Raw genomic sequence first — 27197 nt, forward strand, 5'->3', positions numbered from 1 at the left:
TTTTTGTTTTTGCCCCTGAGGTGGGATTTTCAAGTGTAGTGACAGAAGGTAGACTATTAAAAACATTCTATTGCAATAGTAATAGAAGATAGACATAAATAGGTATGACCTTCATGCAGAACTACAGTTAGAATTATCCATTCCTTAAGCTTTTATTATAGAAAGCTCTTCTCTTTTGCAGCATTTTGCACAATTATGATTAATCATTATTACCTGATTGTTTACTGATTGTCTTTCCTACTAAACTGTGAGCTCAAGAATATGATTTATTCACCACCATATTCCGCATACTTAGTGAAAAAGAAATCAGCCCCTCTGTAAGAAGGCAGTATTACATGTCAGCAGCATGAGAAAAAAAAAAGTCTAAACAAAATGATAAATTTTAAATGTTTTACTGGAAAAATGTTGTGACCTCTTTCAATTAATGCTGTCATTAACAACTCCCTTCTTTTCCTAGTACACTTAGGTCTCCTCCTCCTGATGGTCATGAGGCATTCTCCTCTCCTATGATCTGACTCTTGGGGGAAGAGGAGCCATAAGTTATGCTTATATATAAATGTCTATAATGTCAAAGTATGAAGGTGTTAGTGTGTAGTAAGCACCTAGCTACTTCTCTCCCTCTTCTTCCCTATACAGGGAATTTTTTCCCCTCAATAAATAGCAATATTTGATTTTAAATCCCTAGCCTGCAGTCTTATTTTCTATAATACAGGCTCATGTTGTTGTTCAGTCACTAAGTTGTGTTTGACTGTTTGGGATCCTGTGGACTCCAGCAGGCCAGGCTCTCCTGTCCGTCACTATCTCTCGTAGTTCGCTCAAGCTCATGTCCATTGAGTTGGTGATGCTGTCTAACCACCTCATCCTCTGCTGTCTTCTTCTCCTTTTGCCTTCAATCCTTCCCAGCACCAGGGTCCTTTCCAAAGAGTTGTATCTTTTCCAATGATGTGAAGGCATCAGGTGGCCAAAGTACTGGAGCTCCGGCTTCAGCAACAGTCCTTCCAATGAGTATTCAGGGTTGATTTCCTTTAGGATGGACTGGTTTGATCTTTTTGCAGTCCAAGAGACTCTAGAGAATCTTCTCCAGTATCACAATCCAAAAGCATCAATTCTTTGGTGCTCATAGGCGACGTTAATAAACTGTTATTGATTCACTGACTAGTTGCATTATTACATGCCAATCTCGGCACTAAATTTCAGAGACAGAAAAAGCCCAAGACAAAATATTTGTCATTAAGCAGGTCATGTTTACTATGCATGTGTAGAAAAGGGAAATAGGTAGGCAATCAAGATGTACAGAATTAGTATTGTGACAGCAGCGTAGATAACGCTTAAGAGTTAGATTTGGTGCACATCATGAAAGATGGGCGGAAAATGAGAGGAAAGCAGGTGAGGGATGAGAAGCAGCATTCCCTGCATAGGGAACAGGGTATGTAATGGAAAGGTGACTTGGAAGAGGTGGTGTGTTTGAGAAATAATATGCACTTCTATGAAGCTTCAGCAGAAGGTACCAAAGGGAATCTGATGGGACAATGGCTGAAAAGGCTGGTGGAGCAGAACACAACATCCTTACAAGTCACACTTTGAATTATTGGGCTTACAGACATGAGAAAAGGGATGCTTTGTGCTGCTAATTAAACAAATGCCTGGTGCTCTGAAGTCAGGATGAAAGAGAGAAAATGAAAGGGAAAGAAAAGGATTTGAACTTCATTTTATTTTTTATATAGTGTTTAGTGTTAGTTTCAACAGTGTAACCAGTAGCTCCAGCTGCCTGATGTGAGGATATGTGGTATTTTTCCAAGTACAGTGCTTTCCAGATACTAGCTGGCTGAATTTCAGATACTCTGAAAATGAAACAGTACTCCTACTATTCAACACAGAAAATTAGACTGCAACAAGCACTTGTTCTTTGTTATTGCTTTCCACTAAGCAAACTCAAAGCTATAATTCAGTGAATTTGACTCAACACGGAGGCATCACAAAACATACTATCCCTAATATCTTACCGTGAGCACTTCTACCTTAGGCAGAGTGGGATGGGAGGAATAAAGACTGTATGCCTGGTGTCCCCCTGCCCCAGTTTGACAATGGTTCATTCCACAGAGGCAGCAAAAGTCCACCTCACTCCCCTAGCAACAAGACCAAGAATCTCAGTCTTGTGACTGAGACTTTGTGATTGCTTTGTGTGACTCCTCTCCCAGGCATTCCTTTTGGTTCCTCTCTTTGAAACTGGAGGACATCTGGCCCAATCTAGCGCTGGGCTGAGCTTAATCACACATGGCACTCATATCACATTGCACTGCCTGGAACATCCACTCCTGTATTACCACCCGAAGGCCCCTCCTGTAAGTGAGAGATAATGCTTCCAAGGCGGCAAAAATGTTCATTTTTCACAACTGGAGCCAATTTTCACAAAGGCAAGGCATTCCACTGACAAAATATCTTGAGGTTTTTCCATTTAGATAGGCTGTCCCTTGAACAAAAAAAAAAAAGTACCTTATATAAAGAAGTTGCAGCAGATGGGTAGCTTGAGTGCAAAAGGTGAAAATCAATGAGGAAGCCGAGCTTTAGGAAAACATGGTGTCCTGAAGATGCAATCCCTCATCTTCTGGAGACAGGGTTGTATGTGCTCAGTTGCTTCCGTCATGTCCGACTCTTTGCCAGCCCATGGAATGTAGCCCTCCAGGCTCCTCTGTCCATGGGATTCTCCAGGCAAGGATACTAGAATGGGTAGCCATTCTCTTCTCCAGGGGATCTTCCCAATCCAGGGATCGAACCCAGGTTTCTTATGTCTCCTGCATTGGCAGGCAGGTTCTTTACCACTAGTGCTACCCAAGTTTTTTCCAACACTCTACCACCCCCCCACCTAGTGTTTCAATGAGTATATGTACTGAATGCATATTGCACAAATGAAATCAAGAACACCCCTGGGTCCATAGGACTCTAAGCAAAATCTTCCATAATACTCTTTTAAAATCTCCTAGCACTAATGCCACTGCAATAGCACCACAGCCTCGCTATATGTCTTCTAGTGTGATTATCTTTGGCTTTAAAACACAAATGAATCATTAGGGCTTTGAATCTTTTCTGGCAAAGAAATATAGCATGAGCTGATGCTCATCATTATGAGTGTCATCAGAACAAGGTCTATAGATAGGAATTTGCCCAGTTAATCCTCCTTTATTATCTCCACTAGCTAACAATGCATATGCAGTCACTCCACATAATCACTGCTCTAACAGACATGGACATTTGAAATATTAACTTTCCCACAGATTCCAGATTTTCAGTGAGCAGCTCTCAACAATTCATACTAATCATATATGTCACCATACTCCTATTAAATGTTCATAAGATTAAACACCACCCATGTTGTGATGACCAATATCATTTATAATATATTACCTTTTAGATACTGTAATTATAAATGCACCTAGGTGCCACTATAATAAATGCAAATTTAACCACCTGGCATGTAAGTAACCAGTACTATATCTAATTCTGCTTTTATTCACTTTTTAACATGCATTCAAGTGAACATATCTTGCAAAACAAAGCACAGAATATTTATAAAGTTAATGTGTTTTATGATATAGGAAAATCTCCTTTTCAATTGCATAAAGAGGAGGGAAATTGACTTTCTTAAACTTAGGTATTTTATACACAAATAATTCAAAATTGAAACTTATCAAGAAATTAGCATACAATATGTTAATATGTATAAGAAAAAGCACAATATAAAATATAATTTGGAATATTATAAGTCATGTTTATAAACTATAAATTCTACATTTATGCAAATTATTACAACAAAGATTAGATTTCATCCAAATAAAAGCAAACAGAAAACCCACCACAAAAAGAAAATAAAATTTCAAATGGAGGTTAAAAATTCATCATTAACCTTGGATTATGTTACTCTAAACTTTTTCATCTGTATGGCCACAGATTATTGCCCTAAGCATAATAATAGAAATAATAGTAATAGCCATGGTTCACATGTACCAAGGGCTTACTTAACTTACTGTCTCAGGCACTGTGAGTAGTGCCTCACATTCAAATATAATTCAGTTTTTATGATAACCCAGCAAAAAAGATACAAATGAGGGAAGTGGAGGCTTGCACAAATTAAATGACTTGTCCAAGGATACAGGGCGTGGTGGGAGAGGGGTCTGACTTCAAAACTACCCTCCTATAAGAAAAAAAAAACTACCCTCCTAACTGACAGTCAGCCCCCAGCCCCACTCTGTACACCGTTTCCTTGAATGGCCCTGGGTAAGTTACTGCAGTTTCAAAGCTCATTTCCTTTAGCTGCAAAATGTGAATATGAATATATTCCAGAATTATTGAGAACGAAATAGGATAGTTCATGAGAAAGTGCTGTGCAAATAATGAAGTTGCATAATGTTGCTTGATATGCTACTGATGAAATAAGATAACAATATGTTGAAAATGAAGAAAAACCTGCCGAGTGACTCTCGGTCAAAATCTTCCAACAAAAATGGTATACTTAGGTAAATCTTTCTGGTTATTTTACCTTGCTTAACAGAAACTATTAAATAAAGGCAAATATGAATCAACATCATTACCACATCCTAAGAGATACACAGATGAGCACTAACAGACTATGTTAGAAGTGAATAATTAAGCTAGAGATGCATCTCCATCATCTCCATCTCTTTGTAGGCTACCATCTACAAAGTTCATACTACCAGATTTGGTCTTTTGAACAGCTCTTCAAAACTAAGACTTCTAAAATAATTAACTAATTAACTTTTGGCTGAACTGGGTCTTCCTTGCTGCACAGGCTTTCTCTAGTTGTGGTAAGTGGGGGCTATTCTTTGTTGTGGCGCACAGGCTTCTCATTCCAGTGGTTTTTCTTTTTGCAGAGCACAGGCTCTAGGCACGCAGGCTCAGTAATTGTGGGGCACAGGTTTAGTTGCTCCAGGGTACGTGGAATCTTCCTAGACCAGGGATCGAACCCATGTCCCCTGCATTGGCAGGCAAATTCTAAACCACTGGACCACCAGAAAAGTCCAAAACTAAGGCTTTTTAAAGTTACTTTGAGTCACTATCAGGCCCAAGATAACTTTGATCCTCATACACATTTTGATCTGGTAATATTTAAGACCTTAATCCCAGGAAGGAAAAACAATATTTAATTCTCGTAATTCATCACTTTGTATAAGTGATTTGTTATCATTGGGCTTGTTTTTCCATTGGGCTTCATGGTTTAAAAAAATATTTCACATGAATTATGTTAACAAAGGTCATACAATTAGTATAGTTGACCCTTGAATAATACGGAGGTTTAGAACACCCACCCTCTGAGCAATTGAGAATCCACCTATAACTTTATAGTCAGCCACTGTATTCATGGTTCCATATTCACTGATTTAACTAGCCACAGATTGTATAGTACTGTAGTATGTAAATATTTTGAAAAACATATAAATGGACTTGTGCAGTTCAAACGTGTGCTGTTCAAGAGTCAACTTGAAAGAAAATGTTAGAAAATGTTATAACAGGAAACTGGAATTCACCAAGGTTAATAATGGCAAAAAAAAAAAAAAAATCTTATATCCATGCGTTGGTGGTGTATTTTAGTGAGATGGTGTACATGGGTATACAGATAGCTATCAACATGTGATATTTATGCATCTAGTATGTATCTAGCCTTTCTACCTTTCTTTTTTTAATATTTTAATTTTTAATTGGAGGATAATTGCTTTACAGTGTTGTGTAGGTTCCTGTTGTATAGCAGTGTGAACCCCCCATAAGTATACATAGATTTCCTCCTTCTTGAGCCTCTCTAGCACCATCCCCATCTCACCCTCTAGGTCGTCGCAGAGCACGAGGTGAGCTCCCTGCGCCACACAGCAACATCCCGCTGACTACCTGTTTTACACATGTAGTCTATATATTGCAATGCTACTCTCTCAACCTGTCCTACTCTTTCCTTCCCCGCTGCATTCACAAGTGTCCTCTACATCCGCATCTATATTCTTGCCCTGCCAACAGGTTCATTACTACTATTGTTCAAGATTCCATATATATGTGTTAATGTATGGTATGTGTTTTTCTCTTTCTGACTTCACTCTGCATAATGGCCCTAGGTTTATCCACCTCACTAGAACTGACTAACTGCACTCTTTTTTATGGCTAGTAATATTCCGTTGTATATATGTACTACAACTTCTTTACCCATTCATCTGTAGATAGACATCTAAGTTGCTTCCATGTCCTAGCTACTGTAAATGGTGTTTCAATGAACATTGGGGTACATGTGTCTTTTTTTAATTGTGGATTTCTCAGGCTATATGCTCAGGAGTGGGATTGCTGGGTCACATGATAGTTTTATTCCTCATTTTTTAAGGACTCTCCATATGATCCTCCATAATCTCTATATGTTTAAGGATATGAAGGAAGTACACATAGCCAAAAGAAAAAAATAGGAAAAAAGGGACCACATATTTCCAGCAATTCTTTTATACATTATCAAGGCACTCATGTCATTAGATGGAGTAGGAAGTGGCAACCCACTCTAGTATTCTTGCTGGAAAATGCCATGGACAGAGGAGCCCAGCAGACTACAGTCCATGGGGTCACAAACAATCAGATATGACTGATCAACTGAGCATGCATGCACACATGTCATCAGATGAAGAATAAGGGAAACCTTTATTTGCATTAAGCCCACAAATATGCTAAACCACATTTCCAAACACATTTTTATTTGAAGAGCTTAGGAAGTAAGAAGATTGTATTAATAAGAGCGCATAGAATCTCCAAGCGGCACCTACCTCCTGGCCGCTCGTGTTCTCCATCTGTGTGTAAGAGCATGGCAATGGGCATCCCTACATTCTTGGATCTTCCAGCCACAACAACATTTTTTCCAAATGTTTCAATTCCTTAAAACACAGAGTTTGATTTAAATGAAGAATAAACAACAAGAAGCAAAATAATCATCTGAACAGCCAACAAATATTCTTTAAAAACCTCTAATTAAATTTGAATTATTTTGTAAATTGTCTATAATGTCCCAACATTCATTATTTTAAAATATTTCTTTTTACACTTTTTGGTTTTGTCACTTTCCCTCTCGTTATATCCTCATTAAAAAAAAAAACACAAACATTTTCCAAGTTGTCATTAAATTATTTTAAACATGAAAATTCACATGAAGAGGTAGAAGTGTGAAGACTTAAAATTTATTATCATAAAACAGGCAAGGTACAACAATGTCAAGATTAACTGGCAACCAAACTTTGAGCAAATCTAGGACAAAATGAAGTGGGGAAAAAGTATTTTTCATAAAACTTATGTGGTTTACTTCATGGGAGGGAAGCACTACATGTACAGATTTAGAAAGATCTGAAAGGTAAAGCTTACAGATTTCATACACTTAACTTCTTTGGGGCATAGTTTCTTCATAAGTAAAATGAAAAAATTAGAATTAAAGTTTTATAACTATTAAAATTCTATTAATATAATTCTAGGATCTGCTTTCCCTTGAAAGTTCTCTTTCTCAGTTAGAAAAGAACAGATTGGGATGAGGAGATGCTTCCAGAAATGTTAAGTGACAGTGATGGAGGCAGGGGAACTATCACCTGCTTGCTAGAGGTTCTTTGAGAGCATTATTTTATTTAGAGCACAATTCAAGGGCAAGTGTCTACAATGAAAACCTAGGTCATTAGAGATGGCTCAAATGTTCAGCACATTTTGTTTTTAAAGGTAAGGAGAAACATAACACATTTTGAAAAATATATATCAAAATACCTTAAGTTTATAATTTTAAAGTAGGGAGATAAATCTATTATTTGGAAAACGCACTCCCTGAAAGCTGACACAGCAGTTACTTGTAACCTGGTATCATTTCTTCTTTTATCTTATCTCAGATTATTCTTCAATGTCTATAACTTTATCTATTCCTGTAGATTGAAGTTTATCTTCTTTCACCCTTTCCATCAAGGCAATGCACAAATGCTCATGTGGCACTTAGCACCTATGTCCCATAGACCAACCTGTTCTTCTGATAATTTCCCAAACAGCACTAGCAGTGGCAGGTATGAGAGAATGCTGATCAAGACATAGTCTTCCAATGTTAATAATATGAAATCCATCTACATCTTTTTCAGGGGCTATTCCATTGCATACTGTCCGCTCATCCACATGGTCTGGAAGTAAATAAAATTGATTTAATTTTACAATTGTTATTTATTTGGAAGTCTGAAAAATTATATCTGAGGGCCTTGAGCCAGATCACTTATGGTTCAGCTTCAGTTAAGATATACAATCATTACTCTATTCCTTTTCTTGCCATGAAAATATTAAGTCAAAGTGCTCTTGACCAATAGCTGTAATTAACTTCTGTAAGAGTATATGCAGGTACAGAACAAGAAGTGACTAGTCTGGTAAAAAGGAAGAATCTGTAAAATAAAACAATACCAATGAGATCTGGGATGGTCAGATGATAAAGCTTTGCCACATAAGTCTGCATATTTAAATCTATGTTTTTCCAATACAAAATATTTCCATAAATAAGCTTCTATTGAATATTGCTAGCATTATAGGTTAAAAGGGTTATTAGAGTTAAAAATAACCATAACATCATTAATGCCTAGCTTCCTCCCAGATCACACAAAAGAAAAGCAAATAAAGCACACACACACACACACACACACACACACACATCATTTCCCTGAAGCATTATTACACTGAAATCCAAAATATTATTATGGTTTTCTTTATGAAGGGAAAAGAACATAACCTGAGTAATACATTAACCAAATGAGATATGAGATGCCAATCATCTCATTTTGAAAAGTAGGCTCTTAATATTATTCTGTATGGTGTAGCTTAGGTTACCCTAAACCCAACAATTAACCCACACGCCTAAAATACTAAAATAAAGGTGCATTTTCTATAAAAGTTTATTTATGCACTATACAATGAATGCCACTTCTACCTAATTTTTTAAACATTATCAATGCCTAAGTTCTAGCTGTTTTCAGAGAGTCATCCTTTGTGTCTTTTATCTTTTGTATCCTAAAAGGGACACTATTGCATCTTATTTAAATAGCTCCAATTTGCCATTATTAGACTGCCTAAGTCCTTTATATATGTAAAAGTCACAATGACTCATATTCAAATAGAAATTGGGTCTCAGGAATTCTTTCCAATGACTAGTTTGTCACTTTTGATTATTGTATTCATTCTATAATGTCCTAGCAGAGTAAGTCTCCATGTGTTTTCTCTGAAGATAAAAGATTATTATACGGGTTCTAGCAAAACTTTTCTTAGAATTAAATATTTGACAACAATATTTACTGTTAGAGGACAAAAATAGTCATTCCTTTTAAAATCTGGATGGTAGTGATGATGATGACGATGGGGATGATTCATTTCTAGACACCTACTCATGCAGAAGCATCACGCCATGAATATTTCTTACCAGAAAATCAAAAGTTTTGCAAATAAAAAAAGAAATAACTGTAATTGAACTCTCCATTATGAGCTATGACTTAAATTAGTTTATTTCCAAATTCAACTGACTACAGTATATGTAGGCCAATAATATATGCATGGGCACTTCCCTGGGGGCTCAGCGGTAAAGAATCCACCTGCCAATACAAGAGATATGGATTTGATCCCTGGGTGGGGACGATCCCCTGGAGAAGGAAATGGTAGCTCACTCCAGTATTCTTGCCTGGGAAATCCCCTGGACAGAGGAGCCTGGTGGGCTACAGTCCACGCGGCCACAGAGTCAAACACAACTTAGCAGCTAAACTACAGCAACTACAAATGTATATATGATAGAAAGAACTCAACAAAGGCTCTTCGTAGATTTTGAGAGCCATCCTCTTACCAAGTAAGTCTGAACTGTACTGAATTTGGCCATCTACTGGTCTGTGCCGCTTTACTCACTAAAAATTAAATGTTGTAGTGAATAATACATCTCACACAATAGCTGAAATACTCAGGAAAAATGTAAGCATCTGAAAATTTTGGGACAAGCACTAGAAACTGGCAATTACAGACCTGTTCTCTCATGTGCTTCTTAAACTCTTAACTCAGATCATCATTTCTGAACAATTCTGTCTTAATTAAATTTTGTTTAAAAGACAGGTATGTGGACATATAGAAGGTGTGATGTAAAGAACACCTGAAAACTGATTTTTAGTGTGGTTATTATTTAATCTAAAGGGAAAAGCCTATGTGAGTAGATTAAAAAATGTTAAGATCATAAAAGTCAAAAAGAAAAAATCCATGGAGTTTTATGTAACTCTACATGATCTCAGCAGTAAATTAAATCTCACCTACATCCTTTACCATGTAAGATGTAACTTTTATTATCTAGTCTATAGTATATGAAAATAATATGAATTAATATATCTCATATTCAAATAATGCTTTCTAATGTTCATGTTGCCATTATACAGATTTCCTCTTTGGTCTTCATAGTTACCAGGAATGAAGGTAGAAAAGATATTATCCTCATTTTAAAGATGAAGCTCAAAATTTTGAGACTTAGCCAATCTCAAACTACCACTGAGAGGAAAGTCTGGAAATCAAATCCCCATCTCTTCGCACTAAAACAAGCTTTTCTTTCTGTGTTAGATACAAATCATAAATATAAATCATCTTAAATAACGGTCATAAATTAATAGGAGAAAGGGTTCCTATCCCTTCTAATCAAGACATTTGATAATTCTAAAATATTCCAAGGAAGGCAATGTCTCTTCTTCTTGTTGTTCAGTCATTCAGTTAGGAGACGGTGACTCCATGGACTCCAGCACACCAGGCTTCCCTGTCCCTCACCAGCTCCTGGAGCCTGCTCAAACTCATGTCCATTGAGTTGATGATGCCATCCAACCATCTCATCCTCTGTTGTCCCCTTCTCCTCCTGCCCTCAATCTTCCCAGCATCGGATATTTTCTAAGTCGGGTCTTTGAATCCGGTGGCCAAAGTACTGGAGTTTCGGTTTCAGCATCAGTCCTTCCAATGAATATTTAGGACTGACTTCCTTTAGGATTAACTGGTATGATATCCTTGCAGTCCAAAGGACTCTCAAGAGTCTTCTCCAACACCACAGTTTAAAAGCATCAATTTTTCACTGTTCAGCCTTCTTTATGGTCCAACTCTCAAACCATATGACTATTGAAAAAACCATAGCTTTTACTATATGGACCTTTGTTGGCAAAGTAGTGTCTCTGCTTTTTAATGTGCTGTCTAGGTTTTTCATTGCTTTTCTTCCAAGGAGCAAACATCTTTTAATTTCAAGGCTACAGTCACCATCTGCAGTGATTTTGGAGCCCAAGAAAATAAAGTCTGTCACTGTTTCCATTGTTTCCCCATCTTATTTCCCATGAAGTGATGGGACCAGATGCCATGATCTTAGTTTTCTGAATGTTGAATTTTATGCCAGCTTTTTCACTCTCCTCTTTCACCTTCATCAACAGGCTCTTTAGTTCCTCTTTGCTTTGTTTCTTCTAGACCTCCACAGACAAAAGTACTCTTGAATTAACTAACATCTTCCTGGAGGCTCAGACAATAAAGAATCTGCCTGCAATGCAGGAGATCCAGGTTCAATCCCTGGGTCAGGAAGATGCCCTGGAGAAGGAAATGGCAACTCACTCTAGTCTTCCTGCCCAGAGAATCCCATGGATAGAGGATCCTGGTGGGTTACAGTCCATGGGGTTGCAGAGTCAGACATGTCTGAATAACTAACAGGTATCTTAACACACTCACAAAAGCATCAGTTTACAGCAAACACTACCTTTTGTTAAATGAGTAATAGAAGTAAATATATTTCATGATTTTGAATGACTGCTACTGAAAGTCCCCTGATGTCTCATCCCTGTGGCCCGTGACTTGAAAAGAAACAATCACAAGTTTCAATAGTATTAATTTTTTTCCTAATTGCTATAAAACATTTTTGATTCATAGAATACACTGGCAAAACAACTAACCAGTTAATATCTTGTACAAATGAATGGGAAAACTGGCACTATTCACTTTGTATGTGTTTTTCCCATCTATTTAATAATATGAAAAATCATTAAATCATGTCAGGAAAAAAGTCTTCAATTAAATTCATAATACCACAATAGAACAGCTCAGGGAATGTCCTTGTAGACCACGCTTTAGAACTACAACACTGAATATATATTTCTGTCATTTATTATAATATGTTTAACTGCCTTTGGACCAAGAACAACAACAAAAAGAAAACAAACAAATTGCTGGCTTATTTTCCATCCAAGGATTTTCACCTTACTGTTTAAAAGTACTTTTTTCCGCTTTCGCAATGCCGGTTGGATAAGGATAAGCTCATTAGCACAGTAAATATATTCTTAAGCTCGATTAGGTCTTTTGTCCTACGTTTTCCTCCCTCCATATACTCCACCCCTTTTCCTACCATCATTATCACACATCTTTACCTCAGGTCATACCAATCTGTGTCCCGCTGCCAAGCCCTCAGCATTAAGGTTTGCATTTCTGTATTCCTGGGCAGGACTATTCTTGCATTAGTAATTTATTACTGTCTATTCTTTCACATCCTATGTATTCTTCAACACTGACCTGTTACTACCTACTTCCTCATCACAAAATGAAATGAGACTTTTTTCTTCTCTGGTCTCCAAAGAAATATAATATCAAAAGCACTTACCTCAGTAGTTTAGTTAGGCGATCACGTTAGTTATTTAAGTATCTCTCTTAGTTAGGACTTTGTCTAACTTAGTTAGGACTTAGTCACTCAGTCGTGTCTGACTCTTTGTGACCCTATGTACTGCAGCACACCAGGCCTCCCTGTCCATCACCAACTCCAGGAGTTTATGCAAACTCATATCCATGAGCTGGTGATGCCATCCAACCATCTCATCCTCTGTTGTCCCCTTCTCCTGCCTAATCTTTCTCAGCATCAGGGTCTTTTCCAATGAGTCAGTTCTTCACATCAGGTGGCCACGTATTGGAGTTTCAGCTTCAGCATCAGTCCTTCCAATGAATATTCAGGATTCATTTCCTTTCAGATGGACTGGTTGGATCTCCTTGCAGTCCAAGGGACTCTCAAGAGTCTTCTCCAACACCATGGCTCAAAAGCATCAATTCTGGAGTGCTCAACTTTCTTTATAGACCAACTCTCACATCCATACATGACTACTGGAAAAACCATAGCTTGGACTAGACAGACTTCTGTTGGCAAAGTAATGTCTCTGTTTTTTAATATGCTGTCCAGGTTGGTCATAACTTTTCTTCCAAGGAGCAAGCATCTATTAATTGCATGGCTACAGCCACCATCTGCAGTGATTTTGAAGCCCAAGAAAATAAAGTCTGTCACTGTTTCCATTGTTTCCCCATCTTATTTCCCATGAAGTGATGGGACCAGATGCCATGATCTTAGTTTTCTGAATGTTGAATTTTAAGCCAACTTTTTTACTCTCCTCTTTCACTTTCATCTAGAGGCTCTTTAGTTCTTTGCTTTCTGCCATAAGGGTGGTGTCATCTGCATATCTGAGGTTATTGATATTTCTCCCGGCAATCTTAATTCCAGCTTGTGCTTCATCCAGCCCAGCATTTCACATGATGTACTCTGCATATAAGTTAAATAATCAGAGTGACAATATACAGCCTTGATGTACTCCTTTCCCAATTTGCAACCAGTCTCTTGTTCCATGTCCAATTCTAACTGTTGCTTCTTGACCTGTATACAGATTTCTCAGGAGACAGGTCAGGTGGTCTGGTATTCCCATCTCTTTTAGAATTTTCCACAGTTTATTGTGATCCACACAGTCAAAGGCTTTGGCATAGTTAATAAAGCCAAAGTAGATGCTTTTCTGTAATTCTCTTGCTTTTTCGATGATCCAACGAATGTTGGCCATTTGATCTCTGGTTCCACTGCCTTTTCTAAATCCAGCTTGAACATCTGGAAGTTCAAGGTTCATGTACTGTTGAAGCCTGGCTTGGAGAATTTTGAGCATTATTTTGGTAGCCTGTGAGGTGAGTGGAATTGTGCAGTAGTTTGAACATTCTTTGGCATTGCCTATCTTTGGGATTGGAATGAAAGCTGACCTTCTCCAGTCCTGTGGCCACTGCTGAGTTTTCCAAATTTGCTGGCATATGGAGTGCAGCACTTTCAAAGCACCATCTTTTAGGACTTGAAATAGCTCAACTGGAATTCCATCACCTCCACTAGCTTTGTTCATAGTGATGCTTCCTAAGGCTCACTTTACTTAGCATTCCAGGATGTCTGGCTCTAGGTGAGTGATCACACCACCTGATTATCTGGGTCATTAAGATCTCTTTTGTATAGTTCTTCTGTGTATTCTTGCCACCTCTTCTTAATATCTTCTGCTTCTGTTAGGTCCATACTGTTTCTGTCCTTTATTGTGCCCATCTTTGCATGAAATGTTCCCTTGGTATCTCTAATTTCTTGAAGAGATCTCTAGTCATTTCCATTCTATTGTTTTCCTCTAGTTCTTTGCACTGATCGCTGGGAAAGGCTTTCTTATCTCTCATTGCTATTCTTTAGAACTCTGCATTCAAATGGGAATATCTTTCCTTTTCTCCTTTGCTTTTTGCTTCTCTTCTTTTCACAGCTATTTGTAAGTCCTCCTCAGACAACCATTTTGCCTTTTTGCATTTCTTTTTCTTGGGGATGGTCTTGATCCGTGTCTCCTATACAATGTCACAAACCTCCATCCATAATTCTTCAGGCACAGTTTATCGAATCTGATCCCTTTAATCTATTTCTCACTTCCACTGTATAATCATAAGGGATTTGATTTAGGTCATACCTGAATGGTATCAAACTGATTTACTCATAGCTTTCTCAGTTGATGGCAATTCCATCCTTTTGTGTTATACAGAAATCATGCTTACTTGCTAGAAAAATCTGAAGTCATTCTGAACACTTCTTTCACACGGAATATCTAATCAACTGAAAAATCTATTGGTTCTTCCTTCACATCACATATAGCACTTCACTGGTCTCACCGTGTCTACTCTGTTTCGAGAAGCCATTATTTCTCCTGTGAATTCTTGTAGCAGCTAACTCTCTAGCTAATTGTTTCTATATTTGCATCCATATAATCTGTTCTCAAAATAGCAAAGGTTTTATTTTTGAAATGTATGTCTGATCACACCACTATCCTCAAAACCCTGCTCTTCTTGCTAGCCCTCCAATATATCAGGCGTCTCCTAGCTTGTTTATCGCTCCTCTGTCTGCCTGGAGGCTTTACCAAAAAACTGTCAATTTGGCTAAATCCTTCTCTTTTTTCAAATCTTTGTTTAAATTCCACATTCTCTGTAAGAGTATTCTGACCACGTTATTTCAACATTAGTTTCCATGTCTAATAATGTTGAAGTTGTTTATATTGGACCAAATTTCTCAGGGAAAACAACTATAGACACTGGAAAAATATATTAAAAAAGAACTATCAAAGATATATTGTACCGTACAGAAAATAAAGCCAACATTTTGTAATAACTGTAAATGAAACATAAAATTTTTAAACATTTTTAAAAAACACAACTCTCTGAAAGCACTGGAGAGTTACTTGAAACAGATTTGGAAGAGAATGGACATCTGAAAGAAATGTCACTGGAAGAGTTTCCTATTTGGGAGGTTTTTCTAGGCAGAATTTGGATAAAAACCTGTGGTCTTCTTTGCTTAAGGAATTAAAGGACAAAGTTTGGGGCTACTATGGAAGCTGGAAATTGAAGGGATATATCCAGGAAAAGAGAAAACCACAGAGGGGAGAGTCAATTTGTGTCTATAATTTCTTCCCAAAACTCTTGACTGACCCATGAACAATACCCACAAGAGGCAAACCCCCAGAAGCCCATCTGATGCTAAGAGAACTAAACAGAATGTATCTGTGGCTCAGCAAGGGCAAAGCAAAGCCTGAAGTCCTCAATGTGATGGGCATTCACACACACACAGACTCTTACATCAAACATTATACTTAATAATGAAATATAGACTCTTTCCCCACGATCAGAAGGTGGCAGAAGTGTCCACACCCACCATTTCTAATTCAGTATTTTATTGGAGATCCTAGCTGGTGTAATAAGAGAAGGAAACTTTAAAAAAGAAGTCTAAAGATCAGAAAGGATGATGTAAAATTCTCTCACCACAGATGGCTGTTTATATAGAATACTGTAAAGAAAATACATGGCAACAAAAGAACAAATAAAGTGAGTTTAGCAAGATCACAGAATATAAAGTCAATATACAGAAAAATAAATTGCATTTCTGTATACAAGAAACAACTAAAATTTGAAATTTAAAAAATTTATTTATAATAACTCAGATCAGAAAATACTTAGGAATAAATTTTAAAATTTAGGTCATGATTTTTATAATGAAAACTACACAATTTTGCTGATGGATGACCTAAATAAATGGAAGGTGTACTGTACTTGGAAGTCCTGGTGGCTCAGATGGTAAAGAATCTGCCTGGAATGCAGGAGACTCAGGTTCCATTCCTGGGTAGGCAAGATCGCCTGGAGAGGGAATGGCTAGCCACTTATAGGTTGGAAAATTCAATAATATTTAGATATCAGTTCTTCCAATTTGATCTATTGATTCAACATAGTCTCAAACACAATCCTGTCAGGTTTTTTTGTAGAAGTTGACAAACTGATTCTAAAATATATATGGTTATGCAAAGGACTTAGAATATCCAAAGAAATCTTAAAAATGAACAAAAAGGACTTAGGATACCTGACTTTAAGACTTGCTACAAAGCTACAATAATAAGCACACAGTGGGGCTGGTATGAAAGTGGAAGTGTTAGTTGCTCAGTTGTGTCCAGCTCTCTGACCTCATGAACAGTAGCCCACCAGGCTCCTCTGTCCATGAGATTTTCCAGGCAAGAATACTGGAGTGGGTAGCTGGTGCAGGGATAGACAAATTAAATCAATGGACTAGAATAGAGAGCCCAACTTTAGATGAACACTTACACAGTCATTTGACCATTTACAAAGTTGCCAAAAACAATTTAATGGGAGAAGGAAAGCATTTTCAACAAATAAGACTTGAATACTTTGACAGTCATATAGGAAAAAAAAAAAGGGGACTTCCCTACTGGTTCAGACAGTAAAGCATCTGCCTACAATGCGGGAGACCCGGGTTCAATCCCTGGGTTGGGAAGATCCCCTGGAGAATAGGCAATGGCAACCCACTCCAGTACTCTTGCCTGGAAAATCCCACAGATGGAGAATCCTGGTAGGCTACAGTCCATGGGGTCGCAAAGAGTTGGACACGACTGAGTGACTTTACTTTCTTAGGGAAAAAACCAACAACAACAAAGAGACACAATCCTTACTTCATTCTGTGGAGGAGAAAATTTGCCATATCAAAATGTGTCTCTTCAACATGAGGATTACATTTTATCTTCCCCTTTAAATTCTTTAGCTGCCTAAAGATTTTAGATAAAGGACTTGTTCCCAGAACAGTAGTACAGAGGTATCACCAGAAATATCTGCAAAGAATATGGCCTAGGAGTGCTGGGGAAACTCTAGACAGGGCCTAGAAATCAGAGTCCACCGTGTGTCCCACTGTCTTTGCATAGCCCAGCAAACATTTGCTTACTAAACATTTGCTTTTCTCTCTTCAGGTGAATTGCCTTCCTCTCCTTTGAAGTCCCAAACCTAACTGCCAAGAGAAACTGGGGAATGTAAGGAAACAAGCATGTTTGGAGTAGTTTATTTGTCTGCCACAGGAAAAAAGACAGATCTAAACTAGGGGCTGACAGAAGTAAAATAATGTCAGAAGACATGGGTTGGGAAAGACTCTCTGGGCCAGTGGCATTTAAGCTAAGATCTGAAAGCTGGAAAAGAAATCAGCCCTGGTAAGTTTGATAACCAACGTAGTTAAGAGATCAGTGGCTCAATAAAGTCCAATTCAAATAATAAAACGTGCATTATCCTAACGTGTCCTCTGTATAATAAATACTCCAAAATAAAAGTATAAGATTCCCAATAGCCCCTGGACATCCTGATCCTCTTTATCATGCTCTACTTTTTCTTTTTTCCCATAGCATATCAACTTCTAAAAAATACACAGCAATTACTTATTATGTTTATTTTTTTATTGTCTATCTCCCCTACTACTCCACAAAGGTAGAAGTTTCTGTCTTTTTTTCACTGATGTATTCCTAGCATGAATAACAGTGCCTGGAAATTTTTTAAATAAATAACTACAATTACCTTTGATTTATAAATGAAGATACTGAGAAAAATGAATGGTAAACTGGAAACAATTGGAATAGACTATCACAAGGAGAAGGTGCCTGATTCCCCTGCAATCTCTAATATTCATCTTTTTCAAATACAATGAAAAAAATCAAAAGTAGCTTTCAATAAAATCTTGATTTGTCAATAGCTACATCTATGTTATTAGATATTTGGCATTTTTACACCCTCCAATATAAATTTAATGTGTAAAACATTCATGTTTCTTTGTTTTTCATTTATTTCTTCCTTTCAGGACTTGAAGAATAAGAAATCTCAGGTAATGCCTTATGTAGATATGTTAAAGTCCACACTCTGAACAAGTGTGGAAATTCCCCTGGAACTTCCCTGGAAATTCACTTATTTATTCGCTCAACAAATATTTATAGATTTACAATATTGAAATGATTATTGAGTGTCTACCATGTGCCTACCATTGTTCTAAAGTGAAAAGTGAAAGTGTTAGTCTTTCAGTCATATCTGACTGTGACCCCCATGGACTGTAACCTGCCAGACTCCTCTGTCCATGGAATTCTTCAGACAAGAATGCTGGAGTGGGTTGCCATGCCCTTCTCCAGGGGATCTTCCCAGACCAGGGATCAAACTGGGTCTCCTGCATTGTGGGCAGATTCTTTACCAACTGAGCCGCCAGGGAAGCTCAGCACTGTTCTAAGGGTTTAGAATATATAAGTGAATCAAACAAACAAAACTCTTACCCTCTGGAGCTCACATTTTAGTCAATCATTTAGCTGTAGTCTCTTGATGAGCTAGGCTTCTCTAGTGGTGGCTCAGATGGTAAAGAATCTGCCTGCAATGCGGGAGATCCAGGTTTGATCCCTGGGTCAGGAAGATCCCCTGGAGAAGGAAATGGCAACCCACTCCAGTATTCTGGCCTGGAGATTCCATGGACAGAGAAGACCGGTGGGGTTACAGTACATGGGATCACAAAGGGTCTGACATGACAGACTTACTATTACACTTTCACACTCTTGATGAGTTAATTATTTTCTGAGTAAATACAGTTTTGGAAGCTGTGCTCACGGTTCTCAAACCAATACATAATATTATTTAAGTTACACCCTCTGGGTTCTACATCAATGTTTCAAGACAAAAATACATATCAGGTGCTTACCTCTTGCCCAATATCATTTAAGAATCATCAAGCAGTGACAAGACAAAAAGGCAATGGGAAGTGACTCGAATCTCACTGTATTACTCCACCCCTAAATCTGAGAAGACAGTAGAACTCGGAGACGGAGTGTATGCCCAGAAAGGGGTGGATCTGGCTCTCCACCCTTTCTTAGCCTCTTTCTCCTATAGCCACAGAAACTATGCAGACATTCCCAGGCAGGCTGACTTCACAGGCTCTTTAAAAAGTTAATGAAGTGGGAACCTACACATCACGCAAAGGTTTGACCTTTATAAGTTTCTTGAGTGATGTGAAGAGTAGATGGAGATCCAAAGATTGCATTATTCTTCAGAAGTGGTGTTGAAAACACCCTGGTTTTCTAAACCCTTGGATTTCTAGACACTATACACTTCTGTCAAATACATGGTACTGAACTTGAAGCTATGTCTTTTCCATAGAGGAAACAGTCTGATAACCAAGCATATCTAGCCTAATGAACTCCTTTAACACAAAAGGGAAAAGAAGAGATACTGTGTTTCAGGGACTTCCGTGCAAAGTTTTCAAGGACAGTGTGTCTCAAATTGTTTTCTAACCACCCCTTTTCCCTAGTGACTATCACAGAATCATATATAGATTGGAGTCTAGGTAAATATTTTTTTGAACTGGAAAAAGAACAAAGAGGGTCTGAGAGCAATCATTTAAACACTTCTCTTTAAAGAATTCTACCAAGAAATATCCAGACGTTTCAAAGGGTCTTTTGATTTTGGTAAATTCCTTATCAAAGCTGAAAGCACTCAAAAATAATTAAGGACATTATGACAGAGGAAAGAGAAAACTATGGAAAAAGAAGCAACAATTGTTGTTTTAAGAAATTCCAGATTGTGAAGATACTTTGAGAAGTAAATAATCTCAAGTTACATGATATAGTCTGTTTATGATAGCAACTGTTCAAACAGACATAATTATATAGAACTAAGGGACTGAAATAACTCTTGGGATGGTTTCCCTTTGGAAATAAATAGGAAGAAACACATATGGCTACAGGGACCAACCAATCCCACTGATATGTAAAGCATATCAAAGTGATTTACTCAGCTTTCTCTATAAACCATTAAACAAAACACACATACACACGAAACACTGCTTGCTCAATGCTGCCATCATGCGGTCATCATGAGCCAGAGCAGAATTTTCCACTTTGTTGCCCTGTGCTGTGCTGTGCCATGCTTAGCTGGTGAGTCGTATCCCACTCCGCAACCCCATGGACTGCAGTCCATTAGGCGCCTCTGTCCGTGGGGATTCTCCAGGCAAGAATACTGAACTGGGTTGCCATGTCTTCCTCCAGGGGATCTTTCCAACCCGGGGAATCGAACCCAGGTCTCCCTCATTGCAGGCAGATTCTTTACCAGCTGAGCTACCAGGGAAGCCCTTCGTTCCCCTACCTGCCCCTCATACAAATTCTCTGAAAAAAGTCTTACCTATAAGAACAACATTTTTAAGTAGATGAGTGATTTGCAGCGACGACTTTGTTTCTTGGGCTTCCCTTGTGACTCAGCTGGTGAAGAATCCACCTGCAATTCGGGAGACCTGGGTTTGATCCCTGGGTTGGGAAGATCCCCTGGAGAAGGGAAAGGTTACCCACTCTGGTATTCTGGCCTAGAGAATTCCATAGACTGTATAGTTCATGGGGGTCGCAAAGAGTTGGACACAAATGAGTGACTTTCACTGGTTTCTATGTTAACACTAAATCATGCCAGAAAGGATTTGAACAAACTATTGTTTAAAATCTGGCCCTTTTTCTTTGCATAAACCTTAAATGCATAAATTTTTGAATGACTTGTGACACAATATCAATATTGGTCCAAGCATAATCCAGTTTTAAATAATTAACTAGTTATTTTCATAGTAAGCTAGGCATATGCATATTTGCCACCCCAAACAAAAGTTATGGACTTGACAAAATCTATATTTAATCATATATTTCATCCATTAACCCACCCCATTTCCTGCTCCAACCTTAGGTAAACTTCATCCCACATCCTGTTCTTATTATTCCCTTGACTTCCTTTCCATAAGAGTTCTATTGCATCCATTTGTATTGCTAATAGATTTGTTTTTTTAAATAATTTTATTTAAGAATATTTGAATACAGTAGACTGCATATATTTAAAGTACACAATTTGATAGGCTTTCACATATGTATATACTTGTAAAACCATTACCACAATCAAGATGATGAACATATACATACACCACTCTGGAAAGTTTCTTCAGGCCCCTTTTCCTCATCTTGTTCTCTCTCCCTTTCCTGTCCCCTAACCTCCAACTACTTTGAAAACACTTGCCATGGGCTGAATTGTGTCCCCTCAAAATTCATGTGTTGAATCCCTGACCCTTAATGTAAATGATATGTAATTAGGTTTATATGAAGTCATCAGAGTGGGGCCCTCATGATGGCATTAATGCCCTTACAAGAAGAGACGTCAGTTTCTGGTTCAAGATGGTAGAGTAGAAGGACGTGCGCTCATCTCCTCCTGCAAGAGCACCAAAATCCTAACTAGCTGCTGAACAACCATCAACCGGAGGACGCTGGAACCCACCAAAAAAAAAGATGTCCCACATCCAAAGACTAAGAAGCCACAGTAAGACGGTAGGAGAGGCATAATCATGATAAAAAATATTCCCACATCCGCTGGCAGGGGGATGACCCACAAACTGAAGAACAATAACACCAAAGAAGCTCTCCTACTGTCGCAAAGGTTATGAACCCCACATCAGGCTTCCCAGCCTGAGGATCCAACAAAGGGACTAGGAATCCCTAGGAATCTGAATCTGATCTTCCTGACCCAGGGATCAAATCAGTGTCTCTTGTGGTTTCTGCATTGAAAGGCAGATATTAACATAACCACTCCAGCTTTCTTTTGATCTACCATAGTATAGTGTATCTTTTCCATCTTTTTTTCTTTTAATCTTTCTAGGCTTTATATGCAAACTATATTCCTTGTAGGTACCATATAGTTGGACCTTGTTTTTTATTCAATCTGACAGCCTCTGGCATCTAATTGGATTATTTACAACATTACATTTACGTGATTAAACCTATCATCTAGCTATGTGTTTTCATTGTTCCCCCATTTTCTTTCTTCCTTTAGAATAACTTGAACATTTTAATGATTGGATAGTATCTCTTTTGCGGGTTTTATTAGCCCTCTTTGCTTTGTTTTGTTTCAGCAGTCGCTTGTGGCTTTATAGTAACAGCTATAACTTATTTCAGTCTACTCTCAAGTGATATTTTATCACTTTACATATAGCATCAGAATCTAACAATAATGTTTTATCATTTCTTCCTTCCTGACTTTTGTACTATTGCTGTTATACAAGTTAAAAACCACACATTACATTGTTTTTATTTTGGGATAAATGCCAATTATATTCTAAAATGATTTGAAAAATAATGTGAGAAAAATATCATAAATACTTACTCATGTGGCTACCAATTCCAGTGCTCTTCATTCCTTTGATAATATACATATTGTATCATTTCTTTTTGCCTGAAGGACTTCCTTTAATAAGTTTTACAGTGTGGGTATGCACATGATTGTTTTCACCTCTATCTGGACTCTCTCTACATTTCTAAAAATGCTTTTTTGCCTTTAGTTTTTAAAGATGTTTTCACTGAGCATAGATCTCATGATTGATAGTTATTTCTTTCTTTCAGTACTTTAAAGACTAAGATGTTCCATTGTCTTCTTGCTTACATTATTTCTGAGAAGTCTGCTATTTCCTTCTTTTTGTTCCTCTGTATGTAATGTGACTCCCCATCCCCTTGCCACTTTCAACATTATTTTTATTTTTAATCACACTGGATTTGAAGAATTTCACTTTGGTGTTTTTGGTATAGTTGTCTTCCTATTTCATGGGCTGAGAGTTTGTTGAGCTTCTTAGATCTGTGTATATATAGTTTTTATCATATTTGTGTTTCTGTGTGTGTGAGTGCTTTAATCTGAAACTCCAATCCATTATGAAAGAATACCTATTTGTTACTCATGTAAGCCTCTGCCAAGAATCCCACTCTCTGAGACTTTCCTGGTGGTTCAGTGGTTAAGACTTCCAATGCAGGGAGTGCAAGTTCAGTCCTTGTTTGAGGAGCTAAGATCCCACATGTCTTGTGACTAAAAAACCAAAACATAAAACAGAGGCAACACTGTAACAAATTAAATAAAGACTTTAAAAATATGGCCCACATTAAAAAAAAAAAATCTTAAAAAAAAAAAGGATCCCACTTCCTTTCTTCTCATAATTGGCAATCATCTATAACACCTAGATTTCATGATAACTGCAACAAAAACGGCTGTGGGTGTGGGAGGCCACATAGCTTTTAACTGTCTCAGTCCAGAAGTGACTCAAAAAAGTCACTTATCCTCACAGTCCAGAAACCAAAACTCACATGCCCCCAACCTAATTGCTAGGAGAAGCTGGAAAATAAGGAAACGTGTGGCTATTTGGCATACTTGAAAAGCAGATGTAACACAGGAATTGATAGAACTAAAGTAATTTCAGAAGGTGTAGCCTGAGAAAGGCTCTCTGAACCAGTGGAATTTAAGCTAAGACTTGAAAGTCAGAAAGTCAGCCCTGGTATGTTTGAAAGATAACCAATATAGTTAAGAAGTCAGAGGCTAAAGCCCTATTCAAGAAATAAAATGTACATTATCCTAGCATGTCCTTTGTATAAGAAATACCATCGCTATAGGAAGCTTTCAAGGATATGGGGTATAAGAGCCTCACCAAATACTGATTGGTGACAGAAATTAATAAATACACTACTCAGATGTAGAAGAATATGCAGAAGGATGGAACTTCAATGACACACATACACTAAAAACAGTAGCTGTGAAGCTACAGGGTTCATTTATTTCAGCAATAACATTCACTAAGAGTCTACCATGAGGCAAGGTGGAATAATACTGTTGACTGCAATTTCCCCTACTTTGGTGGAACTGATAACTAATAATCTAGTAGAAGAAACATATTACTAAAAAGCAATGAAATATTCTATGTGGAACTGTTTTTCCCCATAAAGAAAAGGAGAGAAAGCTACAACAAAGGTGATTTATAATATAGAAACTATTTAGAAATAAGCAGGAAAGAGCTCTACAAAAATGGAGAAGTTCAGAGTAATAAAAATTTGCCACTGTGGTCAAGAACATTAAAAATAGAGCAGTAAGTATTCTGCATACATAAATTCCATAATCTCTCAAGAAAAACAACTATAGTAAGACCATTTCTTTTTTTTTTTCCCTCCAAATGAAGAATCAAGGTTTAGACAAATACACATATCTACATTCACTAATTAGGTCAACATCCACATTTATATGCCTACTAATTACTAGAAAAATTTATCTTTGTTAAATCTACACTGTGAATTCTAACTCTTCTTACCCTCTCCATATTCAATCCTTTAATCCTGTATTTCATTCTAATTTCTCTATTTAATCCTTTTACATAAATTGGAAGATGTTAATCCTCAAAGGCATCAAACTAGATAACTGAAGGGAAATATTTGAAAAACTGTTTTAGAAAAAGATAGATAATATAAAAAAATTTTCCCATTCTACTTATGATTTTCTAACCAGAAATAGACGATAAGTAGATTTCCTAGAAAGCAAGAAAATACAAGAAGGTGAGTAAGCATCTCCCTTGGTGCTTGACTTAACTCAGTTATAAGGCTGTGATTATGACTGAAAGAATGCTATAACTGGGTATCTAATACTTCTCTGCTACTCATATGCTATGACCTTAACAAGTTTCATTTCCTTAACTAGAAACCATGGATCAAAAAAATGTACTTACCGGTTAAGGTTCTTGTGAACGTTAAATGATTTATGTATACAAGGCATTTACTAACAATGCCTGGCAATAATAAATGTCAAAAATTTGCCATTACTAATACTAGTAATAGTTGTTGTCATGGAACAATAGTTGTAAAATAACACATTAAAATTTAATTGAGTGATTGCTGTTTTCTGGGCTTCCCAGGTGGCTCAGTAGTAAGGAATCTGGCTGCCAATGCAGGATATGCAAAAGATGCAGGTTTGATCCCTGGGTCGGGAAGATCTCCTGGAGTAGGAAAAGGCAACCAACTCCAGTATGCTCACCTGGAAAATTCCATGGGCAGAGGAGCCTGGCAGGCTATAGTCCATGGGGCCACAAAGAGTCAGACACAACTGACTCAGGACATACACTCACTGTTTTCTAGACTTATATCTGAATTGTTTTTGTTGTTCAGTCACTCAGTTGAGTTTGACTCTTTGCGACCCCACAGACTGCAGCACACCAGGCTTTCTTGCCCTTCACTATCTCTCGAAGTTTGCTCAAATTCATGTTCATTGAGTCAGTGATGCCATTCAACTGTCTCATCCTCTGTCACCTCCTTCTTATGCCTTCAATCTTTCCCAGCATCAGGGTCTTTTCCAATAAGTCAGCTCTTCACATCAGGCAGCCAATGTATTGGAGCTTCAGCTTTAGCATCAGTCCTTCCAATGAATATTCAGGGTTGATTTTCTTGAGGATTGACTGGTTTGATCTCCTTACTGTCCAAGAGATGCTCAAGAGTCTTCTCCAGCACCACAGTTCGAAAGCATCAATTCTTCGGTGCTCAGCCTTCTTTATGGCCAATTCTCACATCCCTACATGGCCACTGGAAAAAGCTTTGACTATACGGACCTTTGTCAGTAAAGTGATATCCCTGCTTTTTAATACATTGTCTAGGTTTGTCACAGCTTTTCTTCCCAGGAGCAAGCATCTTTTATTTCATGACTGTAGTCACCATCCGCAGTGATTTTGGAGCACAAGAAAATAAAATTATGTCACTGTTTCTACCTTTTCCCCTTCTGTTAGCCATGAAGCGATGGGACTGGATGCCATGATTAGTTTTTTGAATGTTGAATTTTAAGACAGCTTTTTCACTCTCCTCTTCCAACCTAATCAAGAGGTTCTTGAGTTTCTCTTCACTTTCTGCCATTAGCATGGTAGTATTTGCTTATCTGAGGTTGTTGATATATCTCCTGGAAATCTTGATTCCAGCTTGTGATTCATTCAACCAAGCAGTTTGCAGGATGTACTCTGCATATAAACTGAGTAACTAGAGTGAAAATATACAGCCTTGTCACACTCCTTTCCCAATTTTGAACCAATCAGTTGCTCCATGTCTGGTCCTGACTGCTGCTTCTCGACCCACACACAGGTTTCTCAGGCGACAAGTTGGTCTGGTATTCCCATCTCTTTAAGAATTTTCCAGTTTGTTGTGATCCACATAATCAAGGGCTTTAGCATAGTCAATAAAGTAGAAGTAGATGTTTTTTTGGAACTCCCTTCCTTTCTCCATGTCCAATAGTATTTAAGGTGAGAGCTAAAACCATTTTGGAGAGTCACTCAGTTTTCCTGAGTCTCTCCCAAGTACACAAGTTACTAAACTTTTGTTTGTTTTTCTCTTGTTAATCTATCTCAGGTCAACTTAATTCCTAGACCAGACAGAAGAACCAAGAAGGGAAAATGTCATCCTCCCTGAAAACCTACATCACAAGATTGATGAATTAATTTAAATACTTTATGTTATAACACATTGTTCAAGGTAACTGCATTGTGTTATGGTTTCCTGGGGCTGCCTTGTGGCTTAGCTGGTAAAGAATCAGCCTGCAATTCAGGAGACCTAGATTTGATCCCTGGGTTGGGAAGATCCCCTGGAGAAGGGAACAGCTACCCACTCCAATATTCTTGCCTGGAGAATTCCAGCTTATTCTGGTAAGCAAAAAATTTTATGTACTAGTATAAT

At 37.7% G+C, this 27197-nt stretch overlaps 1 protein-coding gene across 3 annotated transcripts in view; it reads right to left on the reverse strand.

Moving 5' to 3' along the window:
- Positions 1 to 27197, reverse strand: part of MTHFD2L (methylenetetrahydrofolate dehydrogenase (NADP+ dependent) 2 like) — a 146286-nt gene that overhangs the window by 91439 nt on the left and 27650 nt on the right. For all 3 annotated transcript variants that reach the window (XM_070458299.1, XM_070458300.1, XM_020884858.2), the window contains 2 exons: positions 8022 to 8174; positions 6801 to 6908 (listed from right to left, as the gene is read on the reverse strand). In XM_070458299.1, coding sequence (XP_070314400.1) covers positions 6801 to 6908; positions 8022 to 8174 — 261 coding nt within the window. The remainder of the gene's footprint in view (positions 1 to 6800; positions 6909 to 8021; positions 8175 to 27197) is intronic.

This window comes from Odocoileus virginianus, chromosome 29 (assembly GCF_023699985.2).
Source record: "Odocoileus virginianus isolate 20LAN1187 ecotype Illinois chromosome 29, Ovbor_1.2, whole genome shotgun sequence".
NCBI classification, from domain to species: domain Eukaryota; kingdom Metazoa; phylum Chordata; class Mammalia; order Artiodactyla; family Cervidae; genus Odocoileus; species Odocoileus virginianus.